The sequence below is a fragment of the Anolis carolinensis genome, chromosome 4 (genome assembly GCF_035594765.1).
Source record: "Anolis carolinensis isolate JA03-04 chromosome 4, rAnoCar3.1.pri, whole genome shotgun sequence".
Lineage (NCBI taxonomy): Eukaryota > Metazoa > Chordata > Lepidosauria > Squamata > Dactyloidae > Anolis > Anolis carolinensis.
This window is the reverse complement of record NC_085844.1, coordinates 170,339,412-170,352,012: the sequence shown is the minus strand read 5'-3', so window position 1 is coordinate 170,352,012 and position 12,601 is coordinate 170,339,412. Positions and strand designations below refer to the sequence as shown.

The window sequence follows — 12,601 nt, the reverse complement described above, 5'->3', positions numbered from 1 at the left end:
TTGCTGCAAAAATGATTTTCTAATACCTAATCTTTGTTTTTATTTTACCAGTCTTCATATAGCTTATCTGAAGGCTAATGTAGCTTTATAATATGATGCTGTAATTGTATATGTAATTTAGTTGATTAAAACTGAAACAAGCCAAAGAGCTGATGTGGTATAAGTATGCTCTAAACCAGAAAATCCCTGATTCAGATTTCACCTTGGCCAAGAACTTGCTTCAGTCAAGATGTTCTAAGAAAAAGCTGACGGGACACATGAGTGATTTGTTGATCTTTCTGTTGGGCTTATGGTGTAACATCTCAAATGGTGACTTATGCATTTTTGCTGTACAAACATGTGGATGTTCTAAACGCAGGTCTGCCATTCACACTTACCTGCTGAGAAGATGTATAAGATGTGGTACTGACAGGTATGCCAGAAACACAAAAAGAGGATGGAATTTTTGTCTAATATGCAATGTTTTCTCAAAGTTAAATGCTGACAAATATGAACAATTCAAATTTAGTCTTCTAATCAATGTTTTCATTTTAATATTGTGTTTCACTATAGATTCTGAAAGCTTCATCTAAGGAGAAATACCCCTTATTTACTTTTGTAAACGGACATTCTAAAGACTATGATTTTATGATGAGCCCGGTCCAGGAAGAAAAAGCCCTGTTCTCTGAGGATGAAAACAAAAAGTTGAAACGTTTTAGTACTGAGGACTTTGTTGTGTTGTGAAGACACTTTTATTTATTCCTTTAATATGTTTTTATTCCCCATCTTTCTACCTGTTGGATTTTTAACATAGCTTAACAACAAGATTAACGTTAATAGAAAAATAAATGAACAAAAATAGAGAGAACTAGAACAAAAACAGAAATCCCTAGAACTGGTAGCAGCCAAGCAACAGAATAACCACAATTTCTCTTGTTTTCTCAACTATATTTTTATTTGTTTTCTAAATCCCAGCTTGAGGAGCAAATAAGCCCACTCTTTGGGATTTAGTTCCATAATGCAGGTGCTACTATCCAAAATACTTTGCTTTGCATAAGCACTCCAAACATTTTGCAGGCCGAATCTTCCAAGGAGATGTCCACCATAACATCTATTGGTAGGTAGTGTAAAATCAGTGATTTACCAGCCTGGATTTCCCTAATGAAGAGGAACAAAGATGGAGTGATCAAAAAGAAGTCCACCTTCTACCCTATTCCAACATATGTATCAAACTGCACAATGTATGACATCAATGTTTATAGATTCACTTATCCAGCCAAGAGGTTTCTGAAACAGTTTACAGTGTAGATTAGAAACATCATAATCGGAATTAAAACAAAGTTTACCTTAAGAAACAAAGTGGCATAATGATTAAAAGTAGAATTTCAATCAACAAGGCCTGAGAAAACAGAGTTTTTCACCTGGTGTTGAAAAAACTCTGAGGCAGACAGTCCCAAAGAGGGAATGCACATTAAGTAGTAGAGAAAAATGAAGAACTTTTAGAAGATTTGAAAGGATAATTAAGTCCAATGAATGCACTAGATTAACAATGGAGACCCATTGATGATGGTGATTAGGTTTACCTCTGAATATTCACTTTCTGAAAAGTTCTGAGAGATCTGACAGCAACTTCATCTGCTTCAGCAGTAATACCACTATATTGATATAATTCTAAGAGAACAAAAGGTGGGCAAGTGGCATGTGTTCTTACATTTTTAATTTTTGCAATGAAAGTTTTATCTTAAAAATCATCTTTTGTAAATGTCTAAATTGTTTTTAACACTAGATTTACATAATAAAATATTGTCTTTGTGAAATAAGAGATCGCCATCCAGGAATAGAAGGTTGGTGTGCCAAGCTTGATCTCTCAGATGCTGTATGGAATATTCTGCAGTCGTTAACCATTCTGCATTCAGATCGATTGCTGACAATGGGCAGATTCATTCATCTGTTAATTAACATTTTGTTTAGGTTCAGTTTTTATTGCATAATGTTCAGAGTAATTGTAGCACAGCTCTTCTTTGTACACTGTAATATGGTTCCATTTGGCTGGTTGTCTTTCAACCCACTTAAGGGAACTAGACGAGTTACTAGCCTGTGTGGTGAGTTTGCAATGTGGTTTAAAACATTTTGAGAGCAAGTATTTAGGTTGCCACTTTATTTTTAACCTAGACTTAATGTGGATCAAGAGCCAGACAATAAAAATATTAGTGTTACTCTGCCTGAACCCCCATAATGTTGGATAATATGATTATGAAGTGCCAATCTTGCAGTACGTCTTGCTTGGATGTATCTCAGCTTTTTAATGGTAATACTGATGCAATTATGTAAGCAGAGCAGTGAGTTAAGGTGCTGCTTAGTAATATGATCTTATAATGACTACTCATTAAGATTGTAGTTCAACCTTAATAGGAAGAGGTAATACAGTATTGGTTTTCCATGCTGATTTAAAGGATATGTTACTAATATTAGATCACAACCAATCATAGGAGAAGAAAAAACAATTATTAGGTGGGAGCTGTGTTTTGTTTCCTTTCTGCAAATATGATTTCAGTGCCTATAATCTTAACAGTGTGGCATTTCAATCAAACCTATAACTGGAATAAGGAGACAGCAGCAACTAAGCATAGGAATCTGGTGTTGTGGTATTTCTAGCCACTGTGCATGTAGAGATGCAAATTTTCTTAATAAACTGATGTCAACATCAGACATAATTTTAGCATAGCATATTGTCAAATGTCCATAGATAGCGAGTCCCCAAATTTTTACTTTTTAAAGTCTATTTTTTGTATCTAAAATAATCTGGTTATTGTGTTGATCCAACTGTAATATTCTACTACAATTATGTAACTGAATAAATAACTACCTTCTAGAATGAAACAACAGAAACCCTGATCAGGAATTTGTATGAACACACATTTAGTTAAACTGGGATCAGGAGCTAAAAGTATGACCCAGTTCCGAATGGTGCTCTGCACTGAAATTTCAGTTAGACTTTCATGTGTTGGATATGAATTGTCTGCAAAGGACTGGATGCTTATAGAATGGTATTATTAGGGACATTTTGGAAATTATGCAGGCAATCCTGTGTTTACTCATGGAAAATTAAGGCCCGTTGTGGCCTTTGGGATTTCATTATGGATACCTTCAAGTCATTTCTTTCTTATGGTGGCCATAAGGCAAACATACCACAGAGTTTTTTTGGCAGGATTTATTCAAAGGAGGCTTCCCTTGCCTTCCTCTGAGGCCCCTTCCACACAGCTGAATAAAATCCCACGTTATCTGCTTTGAACTGGAATATATGGCAGTGTGAATTCCGATTACTCAGTTCAAAGCAACTATTACGGGATTTTTTGCCTTGATATTCTGGGCTGTGTGGAAGGGCACAGAGGCTCCCAGAATGGGTTTCCCTGGCTGAGCAGAATTTCAAACCCTGGAATCCGACATCACATTCAAACCATTACACCATGTTGGTTCTCTTCTGAGAAACTGACTTCCTTGTGAATTATGTTTAGGATTTCCAACTACATCTGTTTGGCCATTCATGGTTTTTTTTTAATATGACTGGAACATTTTAGTTCCTAAAAGCTTCTGGGAATAGTAAAGTTTTCATTTTTTTTGGCGAAAGGACAGGAAGGAGGGGGCATGCTTTAAAATAACTGGTGTTTCTGCTTGACCAAGGCTCTACAGTGCATTACTATGCAGACTTAAAATTCATATTTTAGCTTCACACTATGCTGAATAGCTTTGTGCACACAAGTGATTCTAATGAATATCTTTTTAATTGCCATATGACAAATGTCTACCTGAATATGTAACTACTAAAGGGTGAAATGTCTCCCCTGTATCTCTAATGGAAGGGCATTCTATATTATTGTGACCACTGCAAAAACCGGTTCACCCTTGAGTTATTATCCTAAAATATAATCCCTGACAGATGTGGAATGACTTAAAAGGCCTCTGATAACCTTTGTGAATTGGTTGGTCCATACAGAAAGTTGTTCTCTTGCCACAATCCCAGGTTACTCCAGGTTTATAAGTCAGCAGCAGAATCTTAAACTCTGGTTTGGAATTGTAGGTAGCCATTACTTCTGACATATTTCAAAATATGTACAGTGGTGACATATTAAGTTACTAAGTTCTTAGAAATTAATGTTTTTTGGTAACTACAGGGGACTTTAATTTCAAACCATGGTAATTGCAAGATGATTCTTGTTACCTCTCCTGCATTATTTCCCTTAAATCTCTGCAATTAATTCATGTCATTACTGTTGTTGCTGCTGCTGCTTTTGAGCACAAACGATCTAGCACTGGTTATCATGCACTCAGCAGTAGCCCTGTTTCCTTAAAGGCATCTTTACAAATCAACACCTGGTTTTAGTTTTAGTAACATGATATGTCGAACAAATATGCCGTAAGACAGATGAGATGGAAATGGCCAGAATGTTATTGAGATGCATGGCAGTTGTAGCTAAAAATGTCTGGGTGGAGCTTTATCAATTATCTTAGCACTGGAGTTGTTTGAGTTTTTCATGACCGTTCACATAAATGATTTTCTTGTGGTGATAGACCTTCACCCTAGCCTTAATTTTACCATGATTTCCTTCTCTCAAAAAGGGAGAGAAGCAGGTTTTTAGATATGGGTTACAGCCAATCTTTATCAGAAAACAAGAATGGGAAATTTGTTGCCCTCCAGATAATGCTATTCCTGTCATTTCTTATATGAAAGGACTGGTTCACTAATGATGTTTTCTAGGATTCTGTCCACCCACCCATCACCCAGTCTGTATTTTACCTGTATTTTCTGTATAGAACAAGCTCCCAAAGGGTAGAGTTTCAAAATCTCTGATACAACTTACAAAATCTTGTCAGCTATGTCTAACCTGGCAATGAAGGTCCGCATAGTTAAAAAAAAATGGTATTCCCCATAGTAACCTATGGATGCGAGAGCTGGACCATAAGGAAGGTTGAGGGAAGGAAGATAGACGCTTTTGAACTGTGGTGTTGGAGGAAAATTCTGAGAATGCCTTGGACCGCAAGAAGATCCAACCAGTCCATCCTCCAGGAAATAATGCCTGGCTGCTCACTGGAGGGAAGGAATTTAGAGGCAAAGATGAAGTACTTTGGCCACATCATGAGAAGTCAGGAAAGCTTGGAGAAGATACTGATGCTGGGGAAAATGGAAGGAAAAAGGAAGAAGGGCCGACCAAGGTCAAGATGGATGGATGGTATCCTTGAAGTGACTGGCTTGACCTTGAAGGAGCTGGGGGTGGCGATGGCTGACAGGAAGGTCTGGTGTGCGCTGGTCCATGAGGTCATGAAGAGTCAGAAGCAACTAACAACCAGTCATATAATAACTAGATAAGATCCTCAAGGGTAAAGATATAAGGACCGGGCTGTGGCGCAACTAGTTAGTAGCCAGCTGCAATAAATCACTACTGACCGAGAGGTCATGAGTTAGAAGCCAGCCCGGGTCAGGGTAAGCTCCTGACCATAAATAGTCCAGCTGCTGTTGACCTATGTAGCCAAAAGACCATTGCATCTGTCAAGTAGGAATTTAGGTACCACTTATGTGGGGAGGCTAATTTAACTAATTTACAATGCCAAAAATTTTCCAGCAGTATGCAGAAAGAGGAGGAAGTTTTCATCAAAGGACTCAGTGTCGCAATGGATGATGAAGCAGCAGCTCCCCGTGTGGCCGGAATCGAGCATATCCTCATGAAGCCAAAAGCTGGATGTTAAATTGCCTCTTGTGTCTCTGTCTATATGTGGTTGTCTATATATGTTGTTTGTCCAATGGCATTGAATGTTTGCTATTATATGTGCATTGTGATCCACCCTGAGTCCCCTTTGGGGTGAGAAGGGCAGAATATGAATACTAAATAAATAAACAATATGTCTAGCGTTGTCGAAGGCTTTCATGGCCGGGATCACAGGGTTGTTGTATGTTTTCCAGGCTGTATGACCATGTTCTAGAAGTATTCTCTCCTGACGTTTTGCCCACATCTATGGCAGGCATCCTCAGAGGTGTGAGGTAACCTCACACCTCTGAGGATGCCTGCCATAGATGTGGGCGAAACGTCAGGAGAGAATACTTCTAGAACATGGCCATACAGCCCGGAAAACATACAACAAACATGTCTAGCTTCTGTTTTCCTACTTTAGTATGGAAGTTCCCTCTTTTGATGCATCTAATGAAATACCTAATCCCATAGCATACCCTGAATGATGAACCAGTTTATTGATGGCTGTAACCCAATTTTTTGAACCCAAAGTGTTAGCCTATGCCCCCATCCTTTGGCCGTACAAAGAGAATATAGAATATACCTGGTGTGTCAAAATGGTTAATTGGGTCTGTATATAGTAAGACATTATCTAGCCATATAATGCTGAGGGAAATGGAAGGAAAAAAGGAAGAGGGGCCAACCAAGGGCAAGATGGATAGATGGTATCCTTTAAGTGATTGGCTTGACCTTGAGGGAGCTGGGGGTGGCAACAGCCGATGGAGCTCTGGTGTGGGCTGGTCCATAAGTCACAAAGAGTCGAAAGCGACTGAACGAATAAACAACAAGCCATCTAATAACCAGATAAGATCCTCAAGGGTAAAGACATATCATTAAATAGCAGTCAGAATAATCCAGGCCATAATACTGTATTGCAAGTTTCTATGCATGGGTATGAAAGCTAGGCAGCGAAGAAAGCTGACAGGAAAAGAATTAACACATAAGTAACACATAACACGTAAGTAAAACTTCTCTAATAACATAATCCCATGCTTCCATTCACTTGTCATGTCAGGCAGGTCCTTCACTTTTCTATCTGTGTTCTTCCAACAGTGGTATAAAGTGACTTCTCTGCACAGCCCAATGGGTGCAAGTTTTAAAGGCCTCTTTGGAAATTTATTGCAAAGTGCTAAGTAGGTCTGCTACTCTTTTCATTGTCTCCCAATGTTCTTAACCTTCATACTGCTGACCAGTTCACAGAAACCTGGATTAGAGAGGTCAATAAATCCAATATTTTAACACTGGATTTTAGGCCACAAGGAACAACTAATATCTGTAGGTCAAGTGTGGACATCTAAATCCTGGATTTCCTACTATAGGACAAACCTTTGCAAAAGTGTAAATCTACAGGTACACTTCAAAAGATTTATTTAAGCAGTTGAGAGTCCAGCTTCTTTCTGGCATAGGCCTTCAGTGCTGTTGTGAGGACATTCTTGCCGTTAAAATCAGAGGTGTTGGTATGTGCTCATTGAGGACACACCTACGCTGTAGAATGAATGCAGTTTGATACTACTCTAACTACCATGGCTCAATGCTATGAAATCCTGGGATTTGTATTTGATGAGGCACTAGTACTCTATGGCAGAGGAGGCTAAAGATCTTGTAAAACTACAGCTCTCGTGATTCCATAGCATTAAGCCACGGCAGTTAAAGTGATATCACACTCCATTCATTCTACAGAGTAGATGTACCCTGGATCTGTGTGAAGTAGATCCCATTTTTTTTACCTTAGGCAATTGGTTTAGTCAATATGAAAGCCCAACTGATAGTCCAAAGGTGGCAGGTTTAGGCGGGGCTTTATTGCCTTGCTTGCAGAACTTTGAGCTAATATGAGCATTTCATTTTACTTCTTCACCCACTCCAGCAAGTTGGCCAAGCAAGTCTTGAATTTCATCAGTAGATGGCCTGTTTTCAAGGCAAAGAATTACAAATAATAACCCCTCTGCAGGCACACAGAGTTCTCTAGTTTCAATAATTTAAACAGCAAAATGTTATTTGCTCATGCTAATGCAAATTCTTGAGTTAATAGGAGCATGGCCCTCATTTTCTCCATTCCATTCTGGGGAGAAAGTTACTTGTGTGATGGTAAACAAAGAACAGTAGGCTTTGATTCTATCTCCCCATTTTCTTTTTTGGAAAAGAAAGAAGGATGAAGCAATAGAAAAGTAATTTTAATTGTAACTCTGTGGCACTTTCTTTTACTAAGATCACTTGTGTTCTGTTTTTAGGAATAGGGTCACATAAAGCATCAGGAATGTACAACATGACCCCTTGTTCTAAAGATTTTTGTCAACCCTACATGAAAGAGTGCTTGTGTTGGGATGCTCCACTCAGAAGCTGTTCTCTGTTTAGCCTATATATACAGAGATGCATGAATATTTGATTAATGAGTCATGGTCTCTGGAGAAATTTAATAACTGTACTTCTATACAAAGCCAGCTCCTCTACTGTTAATACAGCTGCCAAGGGTGTCTGTGACACTGAAGCCCTTTCGAGATCAAATTGTATGCTGTGAAATAAATTCCTTCCTTACAAGAGGAGACATTATTCACTCACCAATGTTTTGAACTTTTGCAAGCTCACTTTACTGGATCTGGTTTGGAAAGTGTTTTTTTCTCCCTCTGTGGAAACTATCTGTAATGTGATGGGAGCTGTAAAAAATTGGTTGGGTGGGGCAGATGTTTTTGCTTTGCAGAAAATGATAGGAAGGCTAGTTTCCAAATACATGGTCAGGATCCATCAGGGGTGTTTCCCACTTCTATCAGTGGAACTAAGAGGTGAGGATTTTTCACACCTTATGTATGTCTTCATGAACCAGTCTTTAGGGCTGGAAAGCATTCTGTTGGACAGTTGTTCCTGCTTTGGAGTTAGAGTTGGGCTAGGGATGGGCAAAGTATTAACCATGGGATACTTGAAGCCCTCGAGATCTCAAAGTATGGTCCCTGAAGACCACCAAAGGTCTCAGATTCTTCTCCATTTAACATTTGTGCCAGAAATGGACCAATATCCAATTGATCTATAGCAACAAAAGAGTAATGTACTCTACATAATTTTCTCTAATCGGTAATCAGGCTCTTTAAACAAATGTTGGGTCGCTTTTCAAAGGCAGCTCCACATAATGTGCATTACAGTACTCCACGTTCAGTTTACCTCTCTACCCAAAGATTCAGGAACCCATAGTCTGAAAATGTTCAAAGAAACACCATTTTGCTATGGCATTTTATATGACAGGAATATCAATGGATTTTGATATTCATAGAGGTCCTGAAACCAAATCCCATTCGATACCAAAGGCCCATGGAGGGCACGGCAGAACCAGATTAAAATTTTTAGAAGCTCTAAGCACTTTAAAGATTTTAGTGCTTTCATATAAGTGTAATTTGGAATATAGACAATAATAAATTATAAAACAAAACTTTAATTTTCGTTTGATAAGTTTTCTCCTACCTTTTCTAATTGCAAGCTTAGTATTGTAGGAGCCCCCTTTGTGTAACCTGGTTCAGCTGCAGCATTTGCAGTTTTGCATGGTATGGTCCATGGTAAATCCCGCATGATCTGTGGTGTCCGCTTCCCTTGACGCCCTAGGCACATGCATATTTTGCTTAAAGGTTAACTCATCCCTGGGCATGGGTTATCTTGGACAGATCAGGCATCTGAAGAAATGTGAATTTGGAGTTACAGCTAGATAGCCTGAACCTTTTAGTACTATAGCACACAACACAAAAAGGGCTTCTGCAAAGTGGGATGAGGGAACCGCACGGTGGCCATGGATCCTACTTTATACAAGACAAACTGTCATCTTCTGCCTGATGGAATTCCATCTTTGAAATCCATTTAAAAAAAAAAAAAAAAAAGGAGAAGAAAGAAGGAAGTTTAGGCTGCTTAGCAAGTTTCCTTAACAATATTAGACAATTTCTAAGAAAAGAAAGTAATGTTTCCCAGACAAGAGAAAATATCTATCTTTCTAATAATCTATTTCTCTATCTGAATTCTCACAGCCAGATACTTCTCTGTTATGAATTGGGATGGACTACATATAAAGCATAAAACAAAGTTCATGCCTCCTATATCCACTTTTTTGTGTTGGAAAATGCATGTGATTTCTGGCAACCTCCATTCCAACATTTGGAGCTGGTATGGTGTGTGTGTCCAAAGAGCAGGGTTGACCTGTGACAGGCCCAGGGAGAGGAAAGTTGCTGACTCAGAACTGCCATACATTCACAGTTCACACTTACAGTGTTGTTATTCCACTTTAACTACTAAAGTTCCATTCTATGGACTCTTGGCATTTGTTGTTGTATTAGAGCAGTGGTTCTCAACCTGTGGGTCCCCAGATGTTTTGACCTTCAACTCCCAGAAATCTTAACAGCTGGTAAATTGGCTGGGATTTCTGGGAGTTGTAGGCCAAAACCCCTGGGGACCCACAGGTTGAGAACCATTGTATTAGAGCTTTCTGGCTGAGAATTCTAAATGCCCCCCCCCCCCCAAAAAAAACCTGGATTCCATGGGACCATGGAAATTAACCTAGAGTAAAAGCACTATAATTGTATAATGTGAATGGGACCCCACTGTAGTAACCCATTCTTTTATAATACATCCAATTTGGCCATGAGCTGGTTAAGTTACTTGCCTCCTATCTATAGTTTGTCACCCTCCAAACTAACTCTCTCAATATTTTATACCTCATTTCTGTTCTTCATAGATCCCAAAAGTTAATAGTCATCATAAGACAATATGAGATTTTAAAAATATTTCCAATCTCGGTATGTATAATTCAATGCATTAATATTGGGGGGCACATTTAAGTTTGATGCTAACCAAACTTAGGTGTGTAAGAATAAATTGTTAGAATAGAGGGAAAACACTTGTGCTATGGCTATGAATAAAAATATTGCTCACTGACTTTCACATTTTAAATCGGTGTTGCTCCTTTTTGGGCGAGGTTATTAAATACCAAAAATGTTCTAGTCCTTGTTTGCCACCCTCCGTTTTATTTCTAATATCTGTGAAATTATCAGTTGTCACATACACAGATAGACATTACAGTGTTGTTACTTCAGTTAAACTAATTGAAATAATGGGAATTTTTTAAAAAACGAGAAAAGATAAATTTAGTGCTGGTGCTTTCCTGGGGAAGTTTTAACTGCAGCTCAGAATTATACATGCTATGCAGAATTTCCTGCAACCCCTTCTCCTTAGGGCCACAATGCATTACAGCGGACGTATAATGAAGCTGCTATAAAATCTCTGGTAATTAAGGGGGATTTGACAGTAATTGCAACAGTGAATCAACTTAATTATTACCTGCTTCAAAGAGAGCTAAACTGATGTTATAATCTAACCTTTCCTACTTTTAAAATGAGAGATTAAACAAGGATGTGTAGCATTTAAGAATTAAATCTGTTGAGATAGAATTCTATTAATATGCTTTTGCACACACACACACACACGATATATACAGCTGATCCAAGCAGCAAAGCCATTATCCAACAAACCACTAAAACATGGAGCATTTGTTCCTATATTAAGCTATTTGTCCCTGCCCCACATCTGTGATGCAAGCCGTCTCCTTGGCTGTTAACAGAGACACCCACACAAAGCTCTGCTATAAAACTGGCACAGCTTGTGCCATTTGGATTCCCTTAGCAGCCTTGCAAAGAAGGTAAGGTGGAAGTACAGTGTGTTTTCTAGACAAGTTTAAGCAAACAATGATGAATATATCTTTAAAATATATTGTGAAACTACACAACCAGGAAAGAAGCCACAGATCTGATATTTATTTTGTAAAACCAAGCATAGTAGTGTTTTTAAGCAATGTGGGTCGAAGGAAAAGGCTTACAGCAACTGTATCATGCCAAACGCTTTATTTTATCAAAATATAAATTTGTAGTCCTTTATGTTTCTGTAGTGCCTCATTTTTAATTTTTTTAAAGTTGTATAAAGCTCTTAAGGATGGAACAAATACATCAGGTGGAGGTAATATTTTTTGTTCTACTTCCCACTTTTGGCTCTTTGTCTTTCTAACTACGCCTGTCTTTCCCCCCTTAAGATTCAAATGACATCTAACCAATTGCACAAGGCTTGGGTGTGTTTCTCTCCTTTTTCTGCAGTGTGGCAAAATAGTTGTTCCTCCTCTAAATAAGAAGCAACCCATTGAATCAACTGCCGAGTCTTTAGTCTAAGTAAGTAAATCTAATTGGCTCAGTAGTCTAGTTGGACTAACCATAGGATTTAGGCCCATATTATTTTTAAGCTTATGCATTTGGTGATCACATGGATCATTAGGGTCAAAGTGTGTATTCAAAACCTCATTTCCTCCAGTGATTTTTTCACTTCCTTTGTTCCTCCTCCATCTTCTTATTAATAAAGTAGTGTTACTGTGCTGAGAATAATCGACTTACTCTGATTTCTAGCAATGTGGAAAGTAAAACTAATTAAGCATTTGGAATACAGTGTAGACATTCAAAGAACAGTATCAGACAAAGTTACTAAGAGTATATGGGAACAGCAAATAAAATAGCATTGAAAACATGCAAATGTGAGTAGATCAATAGGTACCGCTCCAGTAGGAAGGTAACAGCACTCCATGCAGTCATGCCGGCCACATGACCTTGGGGGTATCTATGGATAACGCTGGCTCTTCAGCTTAGAAATGGAGATGAGCACCAGCCCCCAGAATCAGACATGATTAGACTTAATGTCAGGGAAAAACCTCTATCTTTACCTAGGTGTGAATAATTTCTATTGCCTCTCTTTGGAGACTGAAGGAAAAAATATTTTGGGAAGTGAAATTTTTGTTGGAAGGGACTTGATTTCAATTTCTCTCTCACACACACTCT

At 38.4% G+C, this 12,601-nt stretch overlaps 1 protein-coding gene across 2 annotated transcripts in view; it reads left to right on the top strand.

Annotated features, from left to right (window-relative positions):
• Positions 1-12,601, top strand: part of atg4c (autophagy related 4C cysteine peptidase) — a 162,301-nt gene that overhangs the window by 40,540 nt on the left and 109,160 nt on the right. Inside the window, exon 11 of one of the 2 annotated variants that reach the window (XM_062978253.1) lies at positions 553-5,886. The exons of the other annotated variant lie outside the window; for it this stretch is intronic. Coding sequence (XP_062834323.1) covers positions 553-723 — 171 coding nt within the window. The 3' untranslated portion in view covers positions 724-5,886. Of the gene's footprint in view, positions 1-552; positions 5,887-12,601 lie in introns of those variants that run through there. 2 annotated transcript variants of the gene reach the window in all.